This window comes from Meles meles, chromosome 1 (genome assembly GCF_922984935.1).
Source record: "Meles meles chromosome 1, mMelMel3.1 paternal haplotype, whole genome shotgun sequence".
Lineage (NCBI taxonomy): Eukaryota > Metazoa > Chordata > Mammalia > Carnivora > Mustelidae > Meles > Meles meles.
This window is the reverse complement of record NC_060066.1, coordinates 216,721,927-216,748,647: the sequence shown is the minus strand read 5'-3', so window position 1 is coordinate 216,748,647 and position 26,721 is coordinate 216,721,927. Positions and strand designations below refer to the sequence as shown.

Sequence of the window (26,721 nt, the reverse complement as noted above, 5' to 3'; positions counted from 1 at the left end):
TTCCTCCTCTCTCTCTGCCTGCCTCTCTGCCTACTTGTGATCTCTCTCTCTGTCAGATAAATAAATAAAAAAAATCTTTAAAAAAAAAAGAACGCTCACTAGCTGGCTCTGGAAGGCTGGGCGGAATGGCACGTTCAGTTTCAGAGAAGACACACTTGACAGGAGCCGCAGTGAGCTCTCACCCCCGGGGCTCCTGTGGGCTCCTTTCCTGCACATCGTGTAAAATACCCCGGACGGCCCGGGAACCCAAGGCAGGCAGGTGCCGTGCGCGGCCTCGTGCTCTGGAGAGCACTGAGGCAGCCTGGCCACTGGGCCCTGCCCCTGCCTCCACAGGGGCCGTAGGGGACCAGGCCCACGCCCCTCGGTGACCCTTGCCCCTCTGTTGCCCCCATCCCTGGGGGGTCCCAGACAGACGCCACCGCAAGCAGCTCCGCCTGGCCTGGCGCTGGGAGCAGCCCGGCTCCCACTGGCCAGCGGTTTACAGACCATCCGTCTTGCTAACCAATCAGGGCACCCCTTAAGGGCAGGAATTGTGCCTTACGCCTTGATTTTTCCTTCACATCTCCCACGTTGAGCCCAGCGGCTGGGCAGACACATGCTCGACCAACGCTGAGTGCGGGCACTGAGCTGGACCTGGATCCTAGCACTGCACCTGGGGCAGCGTCCGGAGGCAACCCACAGGCCACACGTCCTTCATGGTGAATTTTACCGATGTTTAATCCACACACAATGTGCCACTGTGAGATGAAGGCCTTTCTACAGGGACACCAAGCGGATGGCAGGGCCAAAGACTGACCACAGCAGGGCCGGTGGTGCTGAAGGCCCAGAGACCTGGGAACGGCGGGGCGTGGGGGTGGTAACTGGGCAACGCTCCCCAGGGCTACCGACCTTCTGGAGGCCCCGGGCTGGGCTGTTGTGTGCAGGCACAAGGGACAGCTAGAGAGCCAGCACTGGTGACCAGAAAGACCAGAAAGGAGGGGGCGCCTGGGGGGCTCAGGGGATTAAAGCCTCTGCCTTCAGCTCAGGTCATGATCCCAGGGTCCTGGGATCAAGACCCACGTCGGGCTCTCTGCTCAGCGGGGAGCCTGCTTCCTCCTCTCTCTCTGCCTGCCTCTCTGCCTGCTTGTGATCGCTCTATCAAATAAATAAAATCTTTAAAAAAAGAAAGAAAGAAAAAAAAGAAAGACTAAGGAGCTCGTTATGAAGCCAAGCCCCTTTGAAAAACTACCCGAGTCCGGGCTTACTGGCTTTCCAGCCTCGCAGGTGAACCAGGTCACATCCAGGAAGTCCAGGAAGCTGCGGATATCGGGACCTTGAGAAGAGAGGAATTCGCCAGAATCTAGAGGTACTGCAGGTGAGGTCTGATGGTCAGTCCTTGGCTTGGCTTCCCGGCCTCAGGAGTCTAATCTAGGATCCCTTGTGGAAAGGTCCAGCAAGGCGGACCGGAGTCTAAGTGGCCAGTCACTGTCCTCGCTGCACGTGGCCGCGCGTGTGAGGCCAGACTTACTCTAAGAGCAAACCCGTGTCTCGCTGTGACTGTCTTTGGTAGGAGTGGGGGTGGCCGTGTCTGCGAGGCACCTGTGTGGCCGTCAGACCTCACTCCTGTTCACCGTGTCTGAGGATCTGAGCTCTACCCGTAAGCCGCGGGGGCTCCGGAAACCTCCTTGGCTGCGACTCTCCGAACGAGCGTGTCCGCCTTCCTCCCACCCTCCCGACTTGGAACCACTAAGAACTGAAAGTGCCCTTTCCCCAAGGCCTGCGGGCTGCGGCTGGATGTGAGGACGCGCGCCCCGGAGAGATCACCCCGACGCCTCCCGTGCGGGCCCCTGAGAAAGTCCACGAGCCGCCCCACGGCCTCGGCGGCGACACTCAGCGGCGAGCCCGGAACTCGTCACACCTGCCTGTGTCCTCACGCCCCCGACTCGGCCTCGACTCCAACGTCTAGCACGCACTTAGCCGACTGCCCTCCAGGAAAACCAGACTTCAAATGGGCTCCAACCCTAACAGTCTTCTGCTTCCCTAGAACAGCCCCTAACTCCACACGCGACTGCCCGCACCACACGGCGGCCTCACTCGGGGGCCCGCGGGCTCCTGACGCCAGCGCGTCCGCCGCCGGGATGAGAGGCCCCTCTGGCGAGGCGCGGGACAGTGAGGTCACACCCAAACTTTTCCTCCCATTCCATGACACCGTTTCCACAACTTCCAAACTTCCAATCCAGCTCTCTCTGCAGTTTGGCTTTTTGGTGTTTTTTTTTTTTAAAGATTTTATTTATTTATTTGACAGACAGAGATCACAAGTAGGCAGAGAGACAGGCAGAGAGAGTGCGAGGGAAGCAGGCTCCCTGCAGAGCAGAGAGCCGGACGTGGGACTTGATCCAGGACCCTGGGACCACGACCTGAGCCGAAGGCAGCGGCTTATACCACTGAGCCACCCAGGCGCCCCGGGTTTTTTAAGATTTTATTTATTTGACAGAGAGAGACACAGCAAAAGAAGGAACACAAGCAGGGGAGTGGGAGAGGGAGAAGCAGGCTTCCCGCTGAGCAGGGAGCCCAATGTGGGACTCGATCCCAGGACCCAGGGATCAGGACCTGAGCCGGAGGCAGATGCTTAACAACTGAGCTTCCCAGGCGCCCCCGGCTTGGACTTGTAATATGTGAAACGTTCTGAGAATAAAGTTTCAAATGGGGGACTGAGGGAAACCACAATATGCCTCTTGCACACAAAAAATATTTCCAGCTGAAGACCCTTAAAAGAAGCGGGAGCAGGAAGGGCCCTGACCTCCCTTTCTGTCCCTGAGAAGCAGGAGACAGAGGCCCCACGTGGAGGTCGCCCATGCCATAGGAGGAAACATACTCCCCACCGGAGACCAAGAGCCAGCCGGGAAGGAGGCTCAGCGGGCATCCTGTCACCTTCCTGCTGCTTCTGCCCACGTTCCTGGCCCCTCGCCTACATCCCGGGCACCTCCCGTGTCCTTCCTGAGGGGACCGTGTGCCCGCCTGCCCACACCAGCCAAGGGGACCTCCACGGCGTTCGCGTGAGCACTGGCCTCGTCACCAAGACCGGTCAAGGTCGGCTGGTGCAAAGCAGCTTACCTGGACCACACAGGCTTGCGCCCCCGCAGGTGGTGTTGACGTCCGGCACGTCCACACAACACTCGGGCTGCTGGCCCTAGAGGGGAGAGGGCGGTGAGCTCCCAGACCCCACGGCTGGGGGCTCGGGGGAGACAAGTAGGCCAGTCTGAAAACGGCACCAGCAGAGGTTACCGCATGAGCCAGGCCCAGTGCCCACGGCTCTGGCCTCTTCTAAATTCTGAATCGGGTGACCATCCCTTGTTAGCCAGAGCGAGGGGGATACACGTAGCCATCCCACATGGACACTTCCTGGGATAGAACTTCAGATCCCCCGTTGAGTGTCTGACGACGGAATAAACAAGCATGTTCCTAAGCATCAGATTCCCAGAAGCCAGGAAGGGGGTCCCTTGGGGGCCCACTCAGAGAGGCCGACCAGGGGCCCGGGCTGGGGCAGCCTGGTGGGGCAGGGAGTGGTCCCAGGGATACTGCCTGGGCTGTGGGTGCGCTCAGGTCTATGCAGTCACCGTCCTCCACTGCCCGCCTGGCTGACCACTGAGGCCTCGCCTGGGACGTGCTGGGGTCTCTGGGGCCTGGGGCACCGCTACCGCCACTCAGCCCCACGGACCACAAGTGGGTAGAGGGTGGGGCACGTCAACCCAAACATTATTTATCGGCAACCGTCTGTGATACTGCGGATTCGGCTCCAGGACACAAAAAAGTGAATCAAGTGGATTTCTGTTTCCTAGCGTACGTGAGTCACATTTATACTGTAATGTGGTCTGAATGTGCTACTGCGCTGTGTCTGGAACACAAGGTACAGCTTAACGTAAAACATTTTCCGCTACAAAACGCTGACCAGCACCGAGATTTCAGCAGGTCAGTCACTGATCACAGGTCACCGTAACAAACAGGACGGTCATGAAGAAGCCTGAACTGCTGCAAGGATCCCCCACACATGGCACAGAGGCCTGCCGTGACACCCGCCGTGAGCACCTGCAGCAGCAGAAACGGCGCCCGGGGGTGGGCAGCAGCAGGCGGCCCAGACTGTCCGCAAAGTGCGACAGAACGAGGTGAGCCTGCGCGCTACCCACCACTTGCCAAACGGCGGCTTTGAAAAGGAAATAACTGGAGGTGCTAAACCCCACCCTCCAGCTCATGTGGGCTCCTTCCCACATGGGAAACATGGGTTTTTCTAGACTGTAATAAAATATGAAGATAAACCCGTGCGCCCATGGCCTCTCTGGTAAGGCAAGTCTGCCCTTCGCTGCCCAGAGAGGAGTCACCCCACAGGTCCTGGTCGTGCTGTTCTCAGCGCCCTGCAGCTGCCCTCCAGCAGGGGTTCCTGGGGGGGTCCCCGAAGAGGAAGTGCTCAGACCAGGGCAGCCTGTGGGGCAGGAACTCACGCCTGCTGCGTGTGCCAAGGAGGTTCCAAGTGGGGAACAGACGAGCCCAGGCATTTACAGGACCAGACTTGAGGGGTTCCCAGTGGAAGCTTGGCTCAGTGTGTACTGTCACAGCTGAACTTTTGTTCCTTATGACGAACACAGGGAGCAGTGATGGGTGTCTAAGGAATGGCGTGGAGTACCCACACCACCACAGGAGGGGTCCGAGGCCAGTACATGGCTGAGGTCAAGCCCACGAGGGACACTCCAGCCATCCCACTGCCCCTGCCCCGGCAGAGGCAGAGTGGCTGAAGTCCCCATCCTCTGGAAGGCCGGGATGATGTGTGGCTGGTGGTACATGGCCACGGCCGGGCGCAGCATCCCCGTGTCACCGGCCCGGGAGAGCAAGGACACCTGGCTGCAAGGGGCCTGGGGCAGACCGTGCCTGATGCCACCGCTGGCCCAGAGCACGCAGTCTCCCCTCACCCCGAGCTGGGCAGGCAGCTTGCAGGCTGCATTCAGCGCCGGAGGCCCTCTTCCAGCTCCAGCAACAGGATCCATTTGGCAAAGAGAATAAGAAAGTTCTGGGGGCAGAACAGAGTGGGTGGCAGGTGGGGAACATGTGTTTGCTGCTCTCCAGGAGGCACGGGCTTCTCTGACCCCGAGAGTGGCCACAGTCAGTTGTCCCCAGGGCCAGGGCAATGGTGACCCCCAAAGGTGGAAGGTGAGGCCCCTCTGGGTGCAGGGCGCACTGCCTCCAGAAAGGACTCCGACGTCACTTCCCGGCACCCACGCCCCTGGGTGATGGGACACCTACCGCACTTTCCGAGGATTTGCTGGCAACTTCCACCAGGAGGCCCGCCAGGAGAACGGCACGCTGGAGTGCCATGTTCCAGAACACCAGGTCTGCAACAGACGGGGACCCCATGCAGATGCCGGTGCCTCCTCCCGGGGCACCAGGCGGGGACCGAGGTGCAGGACCCTTACCCAGCCCTCCGAGATGGGAGCTGCAGACCTCCAGAGGCGGGCGGGACCGCTAAGAAGCCGCAGAGCCCCGGTCCCAGGCCTGCGGATCAAGGTAGACGGTGAGGTCGGTTGTTGGTGGGCTCGCCCGACTCACTGCAAGGAGGCCCCAGAGCTGAGGCACTGCGGCGGCTGTCCTCAACCCCTCTGGATCTGGACGGACTCACTCCTTGCTCCACAGCTCTCAGCCACTCACTGCCTCCTGAAAGACGAAGCAGACGGCGTTCTACTCAGAGCTCGGAGAGGACTTGTCCGCCTGCCATCTCACTTTGTCCTAGCGAAACGCCCGTTCAGGCATCTCACCAAGAGGCAGAGATCCTCGGTGGTGAGACACCGCGGGGCCAACACAGGCCCGTCAGGGAGCCTCCTGCTTGCCCTGTCCTTGTCCTGGCGCGATGGCATCTTGGGCGATGGAAGCGCCATCTAGAGCCGCGACCGAGGACGGCTCCGGAGCGACAGAACAGGGCATGTCTCGCGACACCAACAAACTCCAACCTCCCAGCCCGTGTGGTCTGCGGCCAGAGAAAACTAATCCACACAGACCCTGCAGTAAATGAAGTTTGGACAAATCCCTGCTGGCCCGCAACACAGTGACCGTAACCCTAATCCCTCGGCGACACAGCTGGCTAAATATTTGGACATATAAAGGTCACCTCTAAAAAGACTTCTTACTCGACAAAAAGAGCTGTTACTCAGGACACCTGTTCAGGTTCCCGGAGACGAAACTTCCACGGTGGTAAGTGGGCCAGGGAACGAGAAGCCCCTCCCGCATCGGCCTCAGGGCCAGCAGGACCAGGCGGCGGGTGACTTCCAGCCTGGGGGGCCTGGGCAAGAGCCTCATCGCCACGGGTGTTGGGCAGCCTCCTTGCACTGTGGGCCCCAGGCCTCTGAGCATGGGAAGGCAACACGTGCGTGACAGCAATATTGGGGCAGGGGCTGCGGCTCTGTCCTAGCCCTGCAGAAGCAGGAGCGACCTATCAGGCCTTGCTAAGAGCCCCTCCCCGCCCCTTATTCATGCCGCCCCATTTAAAATGCATCCCAAATGCACCTTCTCTTTTCTAGGACAACAATTGCGGACGTCATAGGCGCACTAACCCTCACCCACAGGCTGTGAGCAAATCTCTTCCTTTTCGTCTGTTTCACGTGTACTCAGCAGAGACGTCTCTCTCCGCCTCGTGGAAACCCTAACAGTCACGGACCCTGCGGTGCACTCTGTGGTAAGAGGCATCTCCAGGGTCATACTAAGTCATAAAACACCCTTCCAATTCAGGAAATCAGAAGTCCAAGATTGATTTTTTTAAAAGATTTTATTCGAGGCAGAGGGAGGGAGAGGGAGAGAGTATGACCACAAGCAGTGGGGAGGGGCTGAGGGAGGTGGGGAGACCCCTACTGAGCCCGGAGCCCAACCTGCGGCTCGATCCCAGGACCCTGAGATCATAACCCGAGCTGAAGGCAGACGCTTAACACACTGAGCTCCCCAGGCACCCTAGAAAGTCCCAGATTTCACTCAACGCGTTCATCTGCCAGTTAGTCGATGTTCCTGGGTGTAAACTGCCCAAAACCAGCCGCGGCCACCTACAGCAGGCCATCGGTGAGCTTAGACACAGACACACGGTGCGGATGTCTCTGCCACTGCCAGGGGAGCCCGGGCCCCTCCAGTCCCTCCCTCCAACCTGGCTTCACACATCCACGCATCCCCGGGCCGGCCCCCGTCCCCGCAGACCAGCTTGCGCGGCCTTGAATCCGACGTCAACAAGCCGCACAGCGTGCCCACCTCCGCGCCCGGCTCCTTGCACCGAGCTGGTCGTCTTCAGTCATCGGCACGGCACTCCTCTCACGGCTGAATGTGAACTCGGCGGTGACCGTGCACAGCATGGCCGTCACCCCCCACCTGCTGATGGGCGCCGGGGCTGTTTCGGGACTGCAGAGGCTATGAATAAAGCTCTGTGGACATTTTTTCTGTGTCTCTGTGTGGACATTGTCTTCATTTCTTTTGGGAGATACTTAGGACTGGAACGACAGGGTCAAGCGAGTCTTTAGAACCTTTCTAAGCTGCTGCCCGTCTCCCACGGGGAGTACCGTAAGAGCGCCCTTCAGCGCATCTTCCGGCTCTTTGCAGACCTTCGTCACTGCTGCCCCAGAGACGGTCACATGCGCCGTCTCCCGCACCGGCGGAGGACGCAGCAGCCTTCCAACTCTGCAGGCTCACGCGCCCGTCACCGTTCTTGGGGCCACAGCTGTCCTGCCTGTGCCATCTGCACCCATCACACACGCGAGCAATGTCCGAATTTTTTAAGATGCACGTACTTAAAAGAAAGCACTTCCCCCAAACATTTACTGTGCCCGATGCTCGCCCTCATTCATGAGATCGGGGTTTCTCTCTGCTGCTGACCTTCAGTTGACAAAAACTTCAGCATTTTTAGCAGTGCACCCTTGACAGCAACAAATCTTATCAGTTTCCCTTTCTCCGAAAATACTTTTCTTCAGCATTCACCCTTGGAGGGTACAGAACCCTTCTAAATTTTAGGTGCAGTCCCACTCACCTCCGCCTCTGGGGCCCCTGACTCAGTCTTTACAACGCTATTCTCTGCCTTCAAGATTTTCAAAGTTAATCTTAAGTTTTCAATAATTTGAAAATGATGTGTCTAAGTGTGACTTTATTCTATTTTTCCTATATGCCTTTCACCAAGTCTGGAAAGGTTTTAGTCATTGTTCCTTAAGGTATTTCTTCTGCCCCACTGTGCGTCTCTCCTCTCCTTCTGGAGTCTACAACTATCCATGTGCTAGACGCTTACCCTAATCAACCCCCCTTTTGCCTTCAGACGAGGCGATTTCTAGCAATCTTTGATGTCACCAACTATTTCCTGTCACTCCCATCCTACTATGACCATTCAGTAAAGTTTACATTTCAGACGCTGTATTTTTCAGTTTTTTTGTTTTTTTTTTTTTTAGATTTTATTTATTTATTTGACAGAGATCACAAGTAGGGAGAGAGGCAGGCAGAGAGAGGAGGAAGCAGGATGCGGGGCTCGATCCCAGGACCCTGGGATCATGACCTGAGCGAAAGGCAGAGGCTTTAACCCACTGAGCCACCCAGGCGCCCCGTATTTTTCAGTTCTTAAATTTCCATTTGGCTCATTAAAAGTGTGTGTGTGTGTGTGTGTGTGTACATATATCCTATTTCCTTACAGAGATTTCCTCTATTTTTGTTCAAGATCCCTGTATTTTCCTTCACCTCACTGAATACAGTTATTAGACCTCCTTTAAAGTGTTTGTTTGGGGGCGCCTGGGTGGCTCAACTGTTAAGCATCTGCCTTTGGCGCAGGTCATGATCCCAGGGTCCTGGAATTGAGCCCCACCTCGGGGCTTGGCGGGGAGCCTGCTTCTCCCTCTGCCTGCTGCTCCCCCATTTGTGCTCCCTCCCTGTCAAATAAGTAAATACATAATCTTTAAAACATAAAATAAAGTGTTTGTTTGACCAAAATCTGTAAGGCACTTATCAAGCTCAACATCCCCAAAACAAATAATCCAGGTAAGAAACGGCAGAACACACGAGCACACATTTTCCCAAAGAAGAATCCAGATGACTGAAGACACAAGATGCTCCCCATCACTCGGCATCAGGGAAATACAAACCAAAACCACAGTGAGACACCCCTCACGCCAGTCGAGAACGGCCGAAATCAATACCACAAGAAACAACAGGCCTTGGCGAGGCTGCGGAGAAAGGGGAGCCTCGTGCACGGCGGGTGGGAAGCCGAGCTGGTGCAGCCGCTCTGGAGAACAGTGGGGGGAGTCCTGAAAAAGTTAAAAATAGGGGCGCCTAGGTGGCTCAGTGGGTTATGACTTCAGCTCGGGTCATGATCTCAGGGTCCTGGGATCGAGCCCCGTGTTGGGCTTCAGGCTTGGAGCGGGGTGGGGGGGGTTGTCTGCTTGAGATTCTCTTTCTCTCTCTGCCCCTCCCCCCATGCATAAATAAATAAATCTTTTTAAAAAGAGTTAAAAACAGAATCGCCCTGTGGCCCGGCAATTGCACTACCATTTACTCACAGCACACACAAATGCAGATCCAAAGGGACACGTGCACCCCGACATTTCCAGCAGCCTTGCGAACAGCAGGCAGTCTATGAGAAGCGCCCAAACGCGACTGATGAACGGACAGAGACGACGTGGAGTATATACACAATAGGGTAGTACTTGGCCACAAAAACAAGGAAATTTTGCCATTTGCAAGGACATGGATGGAGCTGGCATGTATCACGCGAAGCAAAATAAATCAGTCAGAGAGAAGACAAACACCAAATTATTTCACTGTGTGGAATTTAAGAAACAAAACATAGAAACATATGGGAGAGGAAAACAAGGGAAACACGCCATAAAAGACTCTGAGAGACTGAACAAACCCAGGCCTGATGGGGGGGCGGGGGGCACTCGGGAGGGCACTTGGCTGAGCACTGGGTGTGTAAGTCAGGAGCCGTCACACTCTACTCCTGAAGCCACCGCTGTGCTAACTAGAATGTAGGTACAAATTTGGGGGAAAAGCGTCTGTGTGACCATCCAACACCTGGGTCATAACATAATGAGTATCGATTGTCTTTTCCCTCGAGAATGACGCCTCTCGCTGCGGCTGTTCGAGGGTCAGTCACTCCGGACGGGGCCCTGTACATGGCCAGCGCTATGTGGACACTAGACTTGACTATAAACCTCTGAAGAAAGTTAATGTTAAAAACTCTCAGCAAAAAAAACCCAAAAACACAACAAAAAACCTCTCAGCAAACTAAAACTAGAAGGAAATACACCAAACCTGATACAAGACATCTATAAAAACCTGTAGCTAACATCATACTAACAACGAAATATAGGACATTTCCCCCTAAAGACTGAAGACGCCACGGGTATCTAATCTCAGCATTTCTCTCCAACATCGTCCTGTAGATGCCAACGCAGCAAGGAGAGAAAACGAATAAGCTGTCTCTGTGCAGATGGAACGGCGATTTACAGGAGAACCCAACAAATTTACATAAAGAAGCTGGTATAATTTATGAGTGAACGTAGTCATGTTCCAGGAACATAGAGTCAATATACAAGTCAACTGTCACGTCTATGTACCAGCAGCGACTAACTGGAAAATGAAACCTAAATATTCACAACGGCGTGCAAAAACATAAACTGCGGGTAAATTCACTTTAAGATGTAAGACCTAGACACTGAAAACTAGAGCACACTGCTGAAGTTCAACATCTGAACAGGGGAAGGGCATACCGTTACAGCGTATACTATATGCGCCATTTATATGTAACGGAAATATCCATTAATCCATGTCAGTGCGTTAAAGAATTCAATATTATTAAGATGTAACCTGTCCCTACATATCTTATACTTAACATAGTACCAATCAAAATTACAGAAGCCTTTTATTTTGAGGAATTCACAAGCTGGTTCTTTTTTTCCCCACAAGCTGATTCTAAAATTTACAAGAAAATGCTTAGGGGCGCCTGGGTGGCTCAGTGGATTAAGCCTCTGCCTTCAGCTCAGGTCATCATCCCAGGTCTGTCTGTCAAATAAGTAAATGAAATCTTTTTTTAAAAAATGCTTAGAACCTAGAAGAGCCAAAGCAGCTCTTTTTGGTTTTGTTTTTTCAAAGATTTGTAATTTATTTGACAGAGACACACAGCGAGAGAGGGAACACAAGCAGGGGCAGAGGGAGAGGGAAAAGCAGGCTTCCCGCTGAGCAGGGAGCCTGACGAGGGGCTCGATCCCAGGACTCTGGAATCATGACCTGAGCAGAAGGCAGATGCTTTTTTTTTTTTTTAATTTTATTTATTTGATAGAGAGAGAGATCACAAGTAGGCAGAGGCAGGCAGAGAGAGAGGAGGAAGCAGGCTCCCCGCTGAGCAGAGAGCCCAATGTGGGGCTCGATCCCAGGACCCGAGATCATGACCTGAGCCGAAGGCAGAGGCTTAACCCACTGAGCCACCCAGGCGCCCCCAAAGGCAGATGCTTAACGACTGAACTGCCCAAGCACCCCACCAAAGCAGTTTATAAAGAGAAGACAGTGGATTGACATGACCTCACCTGAAGACTTAAGACAGTTGGACTGATTAAAGTACAAACAGATCGATGTAACAAATCAAAGAATCCAGAAATAACTCCGATGATTTTTGACAAGATGCCAAAGTAATTCAATGGAGAAAAATAGTTTTGCAACAAATGGCACCAGACACCCAGCGACTCACAGGACATAAAAACCAGAGGCACACTCGGCTCAGATGAGAAAATCAGAGACGGATCATGAAGCTAAACGCAAAAAAAAAAAAAAATCTACAAAGCTTCTAGAAGAAAACACAGGAGACCATCTTGGTGACCTGCTTAGGCAAAGACTTTTAGAAAGGACACCGAAAGCATGAACGGAAAAAGAAGACCAAGTCATACATTAAACTTCATCAATATCAAAAACGTCTCATCAAAATACACCATTATAAAAAAAATACACCATTATGGTGGATACAAGACTGTGCATCTTTCAAAACCCATAAAAGCATGTGTCACAGAGAATAAAGTTTAATGGATACGAAACCAGAATTAAACAGAATGTCAGGGATCGTGTCAGGGATCTCAGGACGGAACAGACTGGGACCACCGATTTTAACCGTCAGCAGTCTGGGACGCCGACATACCGGCGGGGAGGGAAACAGCACGTCTGGGACATGACGTCTGCCCGGAGGCTCAAGGTAAAAAGGACCACACGCAAACAGCGTACTCTAGTCAGGAAACTCGCTTCTCGTGGGGATGGAGTGCGGGCGGACAATTCTGAAACTGCTTTCTGTGCACACGGAGGCCGGGCCGGGCTAGACAGATAAGCAAATGGATGGTGGGGGACAGGGCTGCCTTGGTGGCAAGCAGTGACTCCTGATGCCGGCTCAGGTCGTGACCTCACGGTCCTGGGACCGAGCCCCGTGTGGGGTGCGGAGCCTACTTGATTCTCTCTCTCCTCTGCCTCCTACCCGCCGCCCCCCTCAGGTAGAAAGAAAGACAGAAGGAAAGAAAGGAGGGAGGACATGGAAGGTGGATGGTGGGAGCCCGGTTCGGACCGGAAGCTCGTGAGCACACGGTACGGGTTACAGGTCACAGACACACACGGAACAGCCCCGCCCGCCGGAGGCCCACCGGCAGGGACCCCAGTGCCCCGATCCTGGCTTCTACACACCGTCCTCCAGGAAAAGACACGGGGCTCCCTGGAGAGCCGGCTGACTCTGGGGCTGAGGCAGGCAGGCAAGACGAACCTGGAGCCAAGGAAGGAAGGACCCCCGGCCCCGACCGAGAAGGCGCTCCCCACGGCCCAGGCCGGAACGCCGTGCGCGGCGAGAACCAGCGCGGGAGCGTCCCCGCCGCACAGGACACACACCCAGGAGCGCAGCTGAGGAAGCAGAGCGGCCAGAGAAAGCCTCCTTCCTGAAGTCCTCCCTGGCGCCCCCCACCGCGGGGCTCTCGGCTCATTCCCACCCCGTGCAGGGCGACGGCCTCACTGGGCGGCCGCCAGAGAACACAGGAGGGAGACCAGACACCCGGCAGGCACCACGCGGACCAGGTGGCCAGGCCAACGTACCCCAGGCTGTCCGCCAGACGCCAGCCACCCCCGCCCCCCGACAGCCTGGGACGAGAGGGCCACCTCACCGCCGGGGTCTTCTCTCCCAAACGCACCAGCCCCCTCTAACCACCGCGGAACACAGCAGACAAACCCAGAATGCGGGACATGCGACCCAACACCTGTGCAGCCCTCCTCAAACCTGTCACGGTCTTGAGAACACAAGAGAGTCCAAGACACCAGCCCATCCCAGAAGGGACAAAGGAGCTGGGACACTCAACGCGCTGCGGGACCCGGACAGGGACACCGAGGAGTCGAGTGAACCCTTCAGTCTGCCGTGTAGACCACAGGGTCATAGCACTACTGTTTCTCAGCTTCCACGAGGGCTCTGTGCCGTCCTAAATGCGGGTATTAGAGAAAACTGGCCATTCTGCCACTTTTCTGCCAATCTAGAACTGCTCCAAAATTCCTTAAGTGTATTTTTAAAATAAGCCACTAGTAAAATAAATAAGCAAGTCAAAGAACGGGAGATCGTATTTGCGACATGATCCGACAAGCTGTTACCCAGAAGATAAAAAAGCGCTTTTACAACTTGGTAATTTTTGAAAAAGGACAAAAGACTTGATCGGACACTTAGAAAAGAGGTACGCATGGTGACATGGCTGGAAAGTGCTCAGCATCACTGAGCTCTGGGAAACGCAGATTGAGGCCCCCAGGAAACTCTGTTCAGCAGGCCCTTTGGGCAGGGTCACACGCAGGGATTTTCCCGAGAGAAAGAAAAACACGCCATAGAAAATGTGGGCAAGGACCCCTTAGTCACACAAGCCAAAGCCCAGAAACCCCACCAATTGCCTCACAGGACTGATAAGGGCACCCGGGCGTGTCCCAGGAGTGCCAACCCAGCAACACCACGGGGCTGCGGCCCAGGTGCCCGGGGGAGGGGAGATTCCAGAGACCCAGCGGCTGGCGCGGGCCCTTCCCGGGTGCAGGTGGGGCCTGCTTGCTGTGTCCCCCGGCCCTTCCCTGGGCCCGCGAGCAGATCTCTCTCTCCTCATAAAGGCACTAATCCCACCACGCGGCGCACCTGCACGACTTCATCTAACCATAACCCCCCAAAGGTTCCACCTCCAAACACCAAAGCACTGGGAGGCCGGGCTCCAAACGTGGATCCGGGGGGCACGACCATTCGGCCCACCACATGAGGGACCTGTCACGGATGACAGAAACGTCTTCTGTCTCGGCCGGTGTGCAGGTCTCACCGCTGGATGCGGCTGTCAAAACTGGGCAAACCGGGCGGCGTCACCTCAGTAACCACCCGAAGAGGCGCCACCCGTTTAAGAAATCATATGGAGCCCGAAAGTTAGAGAATTGGGTAAAAACGTGTCTACGTGGTAATGAAAGAACTGGTGAGAATTTAAATTGTACAAAAACTGTCTCACAGCTCACTTTTCCTTACAAGAATTGGTCTGAGCGAAGACACAGAGCCTCCAGGTCGCTGCGATTCTGAACAAATAGCGCACTGGGGTGAAGTGGGTGGGCTGCGTGTGGTCAGCAAACAAGGATGGTGCTGACGGGACCGGTAAACCAGCAGGAGCCTCGCCAGTGACCACACAAATAATCACCGCAGCTCCGACGCCCGCCTTGCAGCCGTGGCTGGACGGCGCAGTAGGCGACGGCGGGGGAGGGAGGTCCTCAGCTCTGGGTCTCGTGCACTGATAGGGGCACGAGACCGGCCCACCGGACCGCCCCCCACCAGAGAACTGCTGGTTATTCTCCCGGCAAGCAGAGGAAGCAAGCGTGGAGTCTGACTCTCAGGAAAAAGTAAGAACTTGCTGCTCGATCTAAACATCCCATCTCGGGGTGCCTGAGTGGTTAAAGCCTCTGCCTTCGGCTCAGGTCATGATCCCAGGTTCCTGGGATCGAGCCCATCGGGCTCCCTGCTCAGCGGGGAGCCTGCTTCCTCCTCTCTCTCTGCCTGCCTCTCTGCCATCTGTCAAGTAAATAAGTAAAATCTTAAAATTAAAAAAGAAAGAAAGTAAAGGCTGCCAACCTCACTGGACGTAAGGGAACATTCCAGTCAGCGGACATGGATGGCAGATGCCCGGAACGGCATGTGGGCACCCACGTCACGTGGACGCCACACACGGGAGAGGGCTGTGCACCCCGGGAGCTGGCCTGGGGGTCTGCATGCTGCAAATCCGCTCCCGCATCCTTGGCCTTGGGGATGCGGAATTCCCAGGGCTGCGGTGACGACCGTCCTTCTTCCAACGAGCTAGATGACAAATCATGGCTCACCTTGGAGTATGAGAGTCAGTGAAGGGTTGGGAGGTGCCTTTGGGGTCCTGGGGTGCTGCCTGTGGACCAGTCCACTCAGGGGATCACCCACCCAGGGGATCCGTTCGCTCTGCTTTGGGGAGGAACATGCCAGGGCGGGGGTCGGGGTGTGCCTGTGCTAGGAAAACCAACCCTCTGGATAATTCAGATTTTACTTCCTTCTAGGAATTTCTAAAAACAACGCGGCCATTGAGATTCTGGCTGAACACGGACCCCTGCCCAGGGGTGCTCCCGGGAGTGGGAATGGGAGGGTCGGGGTGGGCCGTTCCCCCGCCCAGCCGCCTGCACCCGGCCTCGCCGGCGTCAAAAACCACGAGAAAGACGAGCCCCGGGTCCGCCGCCTCCGCAGGGCGCCGCCACGCCGGCAAAAACACAAAGCCGGGCCCTTCCCGACGAAGCGTTAGGAAGGCTCAGAAACAGCTTTCGCGGGGAGAAGCCGCGGCGGCCAAAGCGCGGTTCCCTGAAAGCCGCGTCCCAGGGAACCCGAACGACCCGGCCTTAACGCAGACTCCTCGAACGCCCACCGGCCGGCGCAACCCGGACGGCTTCGGGCCGCACACCGGCCGGGAGCCCGGCTACCGGGGAGAGCGCCGGGCGGCTTCCGGGCATCCGGGGCCGCCCTCCGCACGCCCCTGGGCTCGCTGCCGACGGCGCGGCCTCCTGCGGCCCCCCGACTTCCGGGACGCGGGTGGGCGGCCCTGAGTCCGGCCACCGACGAGCTCCCTCCGCGGACTGCACCTGCGGGACGTTCGGGAGCCCGAGGGGGGCCGGGTCCCCGCGGGCCTTTGTCCCGGCTCCGCGCCCCGCGCCGCCTCCGAGACCGCCCGGACCCGGCGTCCGCGCCCCAAGGCTGCCCCCGGCGCTCCTGCCCCTGCTCCCGCCCCCGGCCCGCCCCCCGCCCGCCCCCGGTCCGCCCCCGGGCCCCGCCGCCCGCGCTCCCGCCCCCAGCCCCTCACTCACCCCGGCGCCCTTCGCGTTCCTCTTTCGTACCCCCCGCCCTCCAGGCGGTCGCGCCGCACCCCCTGGGATTTGTAGTCTTTCTGGCGCCTCAACCCAGTACCAGGCAGCGCGACTCCCAGCTTCAAACTACAGCTCCCGGCAGTCCCCGCGAGAACTCCCTCTCCAAAGATGGGTTCGGGCCCAGGCTCTCGCGAGGCCATGGGAGGCGCGCGGAGCAACCTAGGAAGTGTAGGCTAGGGCGCCCGGGTCCTAATGGCCGGGCCCCAGACCGAGCCGGGAAGGAGAAGAACTACGCTTCCCAGGGGCCCACGCGCGCCCGCCATCTTTGGCGTTGCTAGGAGACGCGAGGATGCGAACCAGCGGGTGGCGCGCCGCGGCCGCCGTGTTCCCTCTGCGCCGCGTCGGCCGCCGGGATCCGTGCGCGGCCGGGGAGGAAGTGAGCGCAGGTGCGACCTGCCGCCCGCGACTAGCTTACGCGACCGGCCAAGGCCCGGTCAAGGCAAAGCACAAGCTCCTCCCGGAGGCGAGAACGCGTCCCCCGAGGAGCGCGGGGCGGAGTCTGCACTTCCCGCCTCGGGCCCGGGGCGTCCCCCCCGCGGCCTTTCGGAGCCCTGTGTCCCGGCTGGTGGCAAGAGGCCGGCGCTGGGTCCCAGCGAGGAGCCGCGGAGGGACGCGGCCTCCGAAAGGTTCCTGTGGGTGCGGGTCTCGGTGCGGAGCCCGGGGAGGGAGCCTCTGCGGCTGCCCTAGCGGACGGCCCCGCCGCTCTGGGGACCTTGGGCAGCGTTCCCGACCCGGCGCGGTCAGCGCGGAGTAGGGTATCGCGGCGCCGCGCCCGCGGCAGGGCTGGCCTTCCGGCGGCCCCTGCGCGTGCAGGGTGGGGGCGCGGGGGAGGGGAGGGGGTGTGCCGAGGAGCCCCCGGGGGAAGGACAGTAAGGCCGAGCGAGCTCTCCCCTTTGCAGGGCTCTGCCCTCCTGGTGACGGGGCTGGCGCCGCGGAGCGCGCAGAGGGCGAGGCCGCGGGCTGCGCCTCAAGGGGGTGTCGTCCTGAGTAAAGAGGGGCCTTCTGTGCCATTGGGCTGCGCGGGCGCTCCTCAGGGCCTGCAGGGGAGCAGAGGGGTCGGTGACCTTGCCTGAACCAAGAAGGGCACCCGGAGCGCAGCGCGGGCGCGAGGAGGGCATGGGCTCTCAGGCTTCTCAGGTCACTCTGGACCAGCAGGGAGAGAAGAAGACAAGTGTGACCTGGGGTTTCTCTGAGCTGGTGGGGCCGGTCCAGCCGGTTACCCTTCCCGCTAACCGACCCCTGCAGCCCTGAGGCCTCGGGGATGGGGAGGGGGCTGGGAATGCTCCCCACACTTAGTTCCGGAGTCCATGGGGTCCGTGTGGGTGACTGACCTGTCACCCTTCTAGGCCGACGGTGTCCCGGCAGGACGACTCTGAGGCTGGTGGGATTCCCACAAGCGTGGTCTCAGGCTCCGCGTCCGAGCTGAGAACCACCGTGAGCAGCCGTCAGTTTCTCATTTATTAGGCTCTCTTGGGCGTTAGTAAAAGGGTCTGGAGCTTGTCAGCCTCCTTGGGGGCCTCTTGAGTGAGAGGTGAGTGTGAGTCAGGGTTAGGGGTTGCAAGTGTGCTGGGGCATGGGGGCCCCTGAACTCTGGGATGTCCCTGGGGCCTCCCTCCCAGCTGGCCTTTGTGCCTGAGTCCTGGGGGTTCTCGTCCCTCTGGCAGGCACCTGAGGACATCCCTCCCTAGCCTGAGCGTCCAGAGTCTCCGGTGGAAATAGACGCCAGCCTCGCAGCGTAGGTGTCGGGAGCAGGAGGGAGAGTGACCGTCCTGTTTGTTGCTGGGAGGACGGCACTCGCTGCGCTTCTTGAACGGCGGTGGCAGTGCCGCCCAGGGTGTCCCTCGGGGCCCTCTGAGGCAGCAGTTGGCGTGTCACGGGCCTGGCCGTCAGCCGGGCAGGCCATGTTCCGGGAGACTGGGGGACACAGGCTTGCTGCGAGAGCCCGGGGGCTGGCCAGGGAGGCTGCCCTGGGAAAGCGACTGCAGGCTGTTCCCGCTAAGCCTGGGGTGGGCTGCCACCTTCCCGGCTTCGGGGGCAAGATCAGGCCCAGAGAGGGCCTAAACACCTCCAGGAAGCTGCTGCAAGTGTCAGGGAGGGATCCCAGGCAGAAGCCATACCCAGGATCCACCCAAGGCTTAGGGCTCGGAGGGCAGGATCCGGAGGAGCGTGCTGTGCTATAGGCCAGGCTGACTCCCAGCCGGCCAGCTGGGTCCTGACCTGCAGGAGCCCCCGTCACCCAGTCGCCCCCACCCCCATCGCTGCTGTCCCCCCAGGTGCTCCCTTGGCTCGCGTGCTCCCAAGAGTGGCAGGACAGAGCTCAGGGCTGAGTGCTTCTCTGCCACCACCCCTCCGTCCACCTCATAAATTCAGACCCCACCTCCCAACTTGAGCCTCCTCCCCGGCCTTCCTGGGCATCCCTTGGAAGCCTCACCCCCAGGAGGGGTCAGCTTATGTCTGCCCCTCACCCCGTGCCCTCTGGCTGTGGTAGGTGACTGTCTCTTGTCCCCCACGGGTCCTGTCACGGCCTAGCCCTTGCTGCACAGTGTCGCCTGCCTCCCCCCTCACTCAGGGAGGTCTCCTCCCAGTGTCGGGGCTGCCGTGCCCCAGGCTGGTGTCCCCATCGCCAAGCAACGGCCTGGCCCCCGGCCCCTCCCGGTGCCACTCGTGTAAGGCGGGCAGGGGAGCCCGGCAAGACCTGTGAGGCTATTGTCAGCGAGGGCGCCCAGCAGACACTGAGGCAAAGTCTGCATCAGGTAAATGTTCTGATGGTCCGAGGCCTCCTGCGGCCCAGAAAAGGCTGAGACAGATGTTCTTGGAACAGTGCAAGTGACCCGGTGAGCTAGAGGGTGCTGAGAAGATGAAAGAATGCAGGTTAACTCTACATAATGTAAGGACATCTGCTACGGAGCCCAGAGTCTCTAGACTAAAATAAAAAATAGGTCCTGGGATCGAGCCCCGCATCGGGCTCTCTGCTCAGCAGGGAGCCTGCTTCCTCCTCTCTCTCTGTGATCTCTGTCAAATAAATAAATAAATAAAATCCTTAAAAAAATAAAAATAAAAAATATACTTCCTTGACTATCTTAAGGGCCACAAAAATGCAAAGTCCCATCCGGCAGTCATGTGGGGGACACCCCTGCAGGGCACAGGAAGCAACGCAATGTGGGACCCAGGCTGGTGCCGGCAGAGTCCGGCCATGATCAGGGAGGGGATCCCGCCATCATCCCGCAGAGATCTCAGGGACAGGGGCACCGGGCCTGCTGGGCTGGCTAGGTCCCTGCATGGACACCTTTCCACCCCGCAGAGATTTCGGATTCAGTGTGGGGAAGGCTGGGAGAGTCGGCAGCCCGCACGGCTGTTGGTGGCACTCACGTGGAACCAGGGCCCGATCACGTTTGTGACGCCGAAGAGAACTCGGCCAGTGAGAGGGTCAGCTTGGCCACTGAATCACTGCTCCCGAGAGGAAACTTCTTAGACTTGGTGTTACAAAGTGAAACCCGACTAGACTTACGTAGTATTGGAAACGTTAAGAGACACTTTGGAATAAGGTATATTAAGTTGACTCCAGCTTGGGTGGGTCTCATGGGCATTTGCTGGGTGAAGAAAATCCAATCTCAAAAATCCAGTCCAATATGCTGTGATTGCACTTACCTGATAATCCTCAAATGACAGAATTATGGAGGTGGAGAACCGCCCGTGGTTCAGGAGGCGAGGGATGGTGGCGGGGGCGAGAAGGGGCAGCAAGACGGGTCTCTGTGGGGTGGAGCAGCCCGTATCCTGATGGCAGGAAGGTCACAGGAGCCACACGTGCGATAAAACGGCAGAATAAACAAGTGCCCGAGTCCTTCCCCAGTGGTGATGGTTGGCCTCCCCGCTGAAATCTGAAACCGGCCCCAAACGTGGCGGGTGGGAGGGGCAGAAGAAAGGGGCAGGATGCTCCAGGCTGGTGGGTGGCAGGTGTAATAAACAAGGGAACTTACACAGGAGGCTGGCCTTGGGCAGTAGCGAGTAGAATGGACACCCCCCACCCCCCCCACGCACCAAACCTTCCAAGAGTCCTTAGCGGGCTGGTCACGCCCACCCTGCGGGTTTGTCTCTGTGTCCTGGAGCCACCTCTGGGAGCAGGGAAGCCACGCTGCAGGGACCGGGGGCGGGGGGGGGGGGGGGGAGCTTGGCGGCAGCAGGGCTTCGGACAGGTGGGACTGTTGTGGGAACCAGAGTGGCTGGCACGCGGGACTCCGTATCTACCCTCCAGGTCTTAGCTTTCTGTCCTGTCCCCTGATGCCAAGGGACACCGCGCAGGCTCAGCTTTTTCCTGTGACGGAGCTGCTCAGACAAAGGGGGCCTGGAGCTTCTGAAAGAGGAGAGACCCTCGGCGAGCTGCCGACAGAGCCCCAGCCTGGCCACACTCTCTCGGGCCAGGATTGCCTCCGAGGAGCCTGAGCACAGCAGCCAGCTTCCCACCGGAGGCCCTTCTGATGCCGCCTCAGGAAGGCAGCTTCGCAGCCAGCCTGCGGAAGGAGGGGAGCCTGAGCTCACTGCTCCTGCTCCTGGCAGGCGGGAGAGGGCCCTCCCCAACTCCTGGCTTCCCTGAGAGTGTCCTCTGCGGTCCCTGGGGGGGGGGGTGCTCTAACTTCCACACAGCTGCTCAGGGATGTGTGCGGATGGGGCAGGCTCGGGACCCTCAGCCTGCCTGGTGTCCCCAGCCCCACCTGCCGGACTGCCTGCACAGCACAGGGAGCAGGTGAAGGTCGTTAGCTCTTCCCAAACAGCCTAATGCTGGGGGAGGCTCAATTACCAACTAATTAATCGCCTGCAATTAGAAGGAGGCCTTAATTGCCATGTTTGCAACTCCCCCGACCCTGTCCTCCTCAACCAGGCCCGTTTCCCTAGGCTGTGGGGCGTGGCAGACATCTGTGCAGAGACCCGGGGAGAAGCCAGGCTGGGTGCCCCGGACTGCCCTACCCTATCCTTGCTTTTCAGGTGTGTAAGGGGAGGCTTTCCTGAGGTACCCATGTGTACTCACCTGTGACCACCAGCAGGCCTGGCACCTGCCGCGGGAAGCCAGCACACAGCACCCCTGGGAGCCAGGGACTACGAGGACAGAGAGTGAACACCTGTCACCTTGACAAAGAGACAAAAAGGCCTTGAGTCAGCCACAGGCCTGGGTGGGGCTGCTTCCTGGGCACCGCCTGCCGCGCTGAGCCTGTGGGCCCCAAACGCTCCCTGCTCACCGCTGAAAGTCAAAGAACATTTCAGCCTTGCTGGAATGTTCTAGGAACTCCAAGAAACCAGCCTTGCAGGGAAGCAAGTAATCCTGTTTGTTATTAGCAGATCTCTGCAGCACACGTCCCACCTCCGTGGTGGACTATGACCAAGTCCCGCTTCCTTCAGGGCTAGGCCACTCCCCAGCTGGGGCCTGCGCACAGGAGACTGCCCCGGTGACCTCAGCCCTCGGTCGGCGAGACCCTGAGACGCCCCGATCTCCAGGTTCTAAGCACAATAGAAGGAAAGCAAATGGCGAGGCACTAGGGAGACCTCCCCCGCACCCTGCAGGATGACAACTCCCCGGAACTCTGGCACCACGATAGGGTAGGCGGCCTTCGGCCCTGAGTGAAAATGCTGGGGAGCTAAAGGAAGGGGCCATTCTGGGAACTGGACGACTTTTGAAAACTGGAGGCCGAGCAGGGAGCTGGGCCGGGACCAGGACAAGGAAAATCAGCACTTTCCAAACTTGGTGGAGAACTAGGCCGAGCGTGGCCCCAGCACCCCCACCTGGTCACCTGCTGCGGGGCTGAAAGGGGACCCCTACCTCCCTGTGGGCTGGGCAGCTTCACACTTGGGCCATGGGATGGCCCCCTCCTCCGCGCCCGGCATATTCGCAGGCCGGCCTGCAGGTGGCATCCCTGTCCGGTGGGCAGCCGGCCGGAACCCGTGCCCCAGGCCAGTCTGACTGCGGCCAAGAACCTGGGCCCTTTCTCAGTGAGGTGCCGAAATGTGGGTTATCGGGCCCGAGCGTAGGCCCCTCGCCGTGGAAGAACGGCGGAGAACCTGAGGCTGGTGCTGAAGCGGCCCCTCCCCTGGCGGAGAGGAAGGGACCCCGCCTGCAGCCTCCCCACGCCTCCATCCCAGGTGTCCGAAAGCACCGGATCGTGGGTCCCCGCCCACTCCCCAAACCAGCCCTGGCACCTGCGAGGAGCCCTGGCAAGCTCGGGGCCACCACACTCCCCCGACTGCTCGTTTCCGTATTATCAACGAGGGCAACTCCTTCTCCAGGACGGCTGTCGTTCTGCTGCCAGAAAGCCTGCCGAGGGTCCTCTCATGACCTCGGGACCCCACTCTTCCGAGTCACGAGGTGTCCTCACCCCCAGAGGGTCTCTCGTCGGCTTCTGGGCCTGTCCGTGAAGCTGATGCACAAGTGTACGGCAGCCCACGCACCTGTGACCCAGGGGGCCGGCATGAGCGGGGGGAGACACCCTGCACCCCTGCGGTGGGAAAGCCCGCCCACCACCCCTCTGCTCCGTCCGATGAGCTAGATGCGACCCAGAGTCCCTCGTTCCCGGAGAAACCTCCAGAGGAACAGAACTGGTAGGTCGTACGCATAGAAACACCGTAAAGAATTGGCTCACCAGATGGTGGAGGCCGAGAAGTCCCGACATCGGCACTTGGCGAGGTGGAGACCCCGAAAGCTGCAGTGTCGCGCCAGGCCAGGTGCAGAGGCAGGAGAAGACGGACGTCCCGGTCTGAAGGCCATCAGGCAGGGGAGATGGCCTCCTCGTGGGGGAACGGTGGCCTTTTTGTTGTATCCAGGCTCTTAGGAGACCAGCGGAGGCCCGCGGTTGCTGGAAAGACCGCCTGTTTACTCTGTCCTCCAGTTTACTCGTCAGTCTCACCCAGAATCACCCTCGCAGAGACACCGGGAATACTGTTTGACCACGTATCTGAGGCCCCTCGTGGCACAGCCAAGCTGACCCAAAGTCAACGCAGATGCCGACTTGCGCTGGAGACTCACGGCCAAGTCCAAGATGTCGCAGAGCGACCTGAGTGATTGACCACAGACACGGAGCTGTTCTTAGGAAAGTTAGGTTTGCTGCTTGAAAAGGCCGGCTAAGGACAGCATGTGGCAACCTTTCCGTAGAACGAGACGCTGTCAGACCTCGGGGACCAGGGACCTCAGCAGGCAGGTTCGTTCCTGGGGTCTCTGGAGAGAAGGCCTATCCCCATGAAGGTCCTGTGCACCCAAGCATTTGTATGAATTAAATGTGTGTCTTCTCCAAACTCCTCCCGCTTCATGCTCTTCACCAACCAGTCACAGTCCATCAGTCCACACGAACAAGCAACCCATAAATGGGCTGAAAGCTTCTGGGGAAAAAGCAAAACCAAACAAGACCAAGTGGGCAGCGACCCTGACCAGTGGCTGGTCGAAATCAAAGCCCCTGTGGCCAGCCAACTCTGAGAGCCTCAGGCATCCCACTGTGAGGCACTTGTCCCCTGGGCACCCCTCCCCTCCCTGTCTCTGGACTCGCCTCCTGGTACACGCAATGCAACAGAACTCGGAGAGCAGCACTTTCCAGCCTGGTTCTGAAAAGGCCACAGCTGGTCACCAGGCTCCTGCCAGGGCTACCCGCCCTGGGGGATGCCAGCCCTCTTGGGCAGCCCCGTGGGGGCCTCCGGCCAAGCTCTGGGCTGGTGCAGCCCTGCCCTGTATGGCCAGGACAGCCTTCTGCTCCGTCAGCGGCTCTGGGTCCCTGGGCCACCGAAAGAGAGGACAAATGCCTGGCATTTCCACCCACAGAAGTGGGGTCCCTGGCGCTGGAGCAGTGGATAACCGACACAGCCACTGTGGGAAACGCCGTGGCACTCAGGGGCGAGTGGCTGCCGTGGGAGCCCCTTGCCCTGCACTCTGTTCGCCTCCAGGACCCCTGCCACATTCTGGCCGACCTCTGCTAAGGACATTCCACGCACTTCACATTCCCCAGGTTTCCTACCGCCTGGTTCTGCCCAGCCCTTTGCTGGCCTTTGCCTGGTGCCGAGGTGGCCGACCAGGGAGCTCTGCCTTCCAGTCTGGACAGGGAGGCCCAGAATGCGGCATGACAACGGGCCTGTCATCCCCGTACTCCCCTGGTCACCCAGGCCCTTATAGGGCCACCACCGGATGTTCTGACTTTAGGCCCATTTAATACATAACCCTGGGCACCACCCTGCGCAAATATTTATTTGGCTGTTAAGGGCTCAGCAGGACAGAGGCCAGAGAAGCTTCTCGGAGCCACAGCGCGGGTGCAAGAGCAAAGCGTGGCAGAAAGGTGGTCGGCAAGGGACAGAGGAGGGCGGGGAGCTGCGGGCCCCAGGCGAGCGGCTGGGCCTTGTCTGGAGGATCCGGGCTCCGCGGAGTGTAGAGCCGAAGCTGTGCTCCCTGGCAGGAGGCGACGGCGAGGAGTGCCGGGCACCTTGCTCCTGTGCGGGACGCGTGGGGGTGTCGTGGCGCCGGGAGCTGGCTGGCGGCCTGTGGGGCCCAGGACGTGTCCTGGTGCTGAGTCTCTGTGTGCCGAGGAGATGATAGTGGAGGCAAAGGGACGAAGGGGACCCAGAGCTCCGGATGCCTTCACGGCATGGGTTTGTGGTCCTGAGAGCCGCAGGAGGACTGCACTCCGTGAAGGGTCGGCTGCCCATGCCCCAGAGCTCAGGAATGGCGTGAAGGGGCTGGTAGGCTTGTCCGGTCGGAGCCCCTGGGGATGGTGCCGACCTCCCCTGGTGACACCACCCCCAGGCCTTGCTCCTCTAGGGAGGGGCTGTTGTGGCTGAGGCGTGTCCTCTAGGAACCCAGCCCCGAGGGTGCAGAACAGCCCCTGTGCTCTCCCTGACCCTCTGGGGACCTCCTGGGGCTCATTCCCCTCTGCTGCCGGGCACACAGGTGATACAGCACTTAGAAGCCGGACTCGCACCCTTCGGGGGCTGCCGTCCAAGACTGAGAAGCTGGTCCCCTCTGAGAGCCACGCCCCTGCTGACAGTCCCCAAGTTCCCTGGTGCAAGCATGAGGCACACAGCCACCTTTAAATTAGCAAAAGCCCACTGCAGACCCCTTACCTGCCAAGGCACCCTTACAGCTGTCTGGTTAGTGAGAAGGGTGGGGTATTACCTCTCACCAGGGAGGCGGACGAAGGGCCAAGGGAGGCTCCACAACACTGGCTAAGAGCAGGGGCCTCAGCCACCCCTGAGTGCTGGCCTGTGGGGTGGTCCCAGTGTCCCCACGGAGCAGTGCCAAGGGAGGTGTGCGGCATGCCCCTCGGTGGGGATCCCAGGACGTGGCTGACCTGCAGATCGTGGGGCCGGTTCTCAGTCCCTGCTCCTGGCCGGACCTGGGGTGAGCGACTCAACTTCCCCATGTCTCCTCTACAAACCAGCACACTGGCCGCCCTGGGCACTGGCCCTCTGGATGGCTCCTGAGAATTCTCAGCAGAAGTGAGAGATGAGGGTTGCCTGGGTGGCTCAGTGGGTTAAGCCTCTGCCTTCGGCTCGGGTCATGATCTCAGGGTCCTGGGATCGAGTCCTGCATCGGGCTCTCTGCTCGGCAGGGAGCCTGCTTCCTCCTCTCTCTCTGCCTGTCTCTCTGCCTACTTGTGATCTCTGTCTGTCAAATAAATAAATAAAATCTTAAAAAAAAAAAAGAAAGAAAGAAACAAGAGATGAGGTGCTCACCTGACCCCGCAGAATCTGTCATGCACAAACCCCGTTGTGGGCAGGTAATGTCATGACCGGCCACTAAGCCGTGTCCCGGAGAGTGCGTGATAAGGAAAGGGGAGAAAAGACAGTGTGACCTTGAATGGGAAAAGCAGAATTCGTTTTTAGCCGTCTGCTTGCATCAATGCATAAAAAAGATTGTAAGGGGAAAAAACGATTATAAGGAAATGCCCTCAAATGCCAGCGAGGGCACCTGTTAGCCGTGGGTCGGTGCTGGCGTCGGCCGCCTTCGAACAGCTCAGTGTGTTTTCCTGAGCGGCGACTCGTCATCGGGGAGAGCCGCCGTGGGCTGGCGTGGGACGTCGGGCGCTCCCGGCACGTGCGCCCACACTGAGGCTTCCAGCTCCGCGAGTGAGTGGGAGGCCCGTGGGGGGCCCGCGATCGCCCCGGCCGCCTGGCTCACGCCCCGGGGGCCCCTTTGGTAACCATGGGACTCGCCAGCCACTTGCAGGAGCCAGTGCTGCCTGCCGGGCGACCTGCCAGTCCCCTCCTGCGGGGCCGGCTGCGGTCGGGGGTCCGGGCCGCGTGGGCTCCAAGGAGGCTCACGGCGAACCTCTGTGTCGTGCCGTT

General features: G+C 58.9%; 1 protein-coding gene across 11 annotated transcripts in view; it reads right to left on the bottom strand.

Annotated features, from left to right (window-relative positions):
* C1H1orf159 (chromosome 1 C1orf159 homolog) overlaps positions 1–25,994 on the bottom strand; it is a 33,110-nt gene extending 7,116 nt beyond the window's left edge. The window contains exons 1-7 of one of the 11 annotated variants that reach the window (XM_046001233.1): positions 21,648–21,924; positions 21,440–21,537; positions 16,357–20,924; positions 5,645–5,679; positions 5,442–5,520; positions 5,272–5,360; positions 3,094–3,169 (exon numbers count right to left, since the gene is read on the bottom strand). In XM_046001233.1, coding sequence (XP_045857189.1) covers positions 3,094–3,169; positions 5,272–5,343 — 148 coding nt within the window. In that variant the 5' untranslated portion in view covers positions 5,344–5,360; positions 5,442–5,520; positions 5,645–5,679; ... (1 more) ...; positions 21,440–21,537; positions 21,648–21,924. Of the gene's footprint in view, positions 1–3,093; positions 3,170–5,271; positions 5,361–5,441; positions 5,680–15,112; positions 15,885–16,356; positions 20,925–21,439; positions 21,538–21,647; positions 21,925–22,602; positions 22,726–23,042 lie in introns of those variants that run through there. The other 10 variants (XM_046001227.1, XR_006817828.1, XM_046001213.1 and 7 more) reach the window with 10 other exon arrangements.
* Between the last annotated feature and the right edge of the window lie 727 nt (positions 25,995–26,721).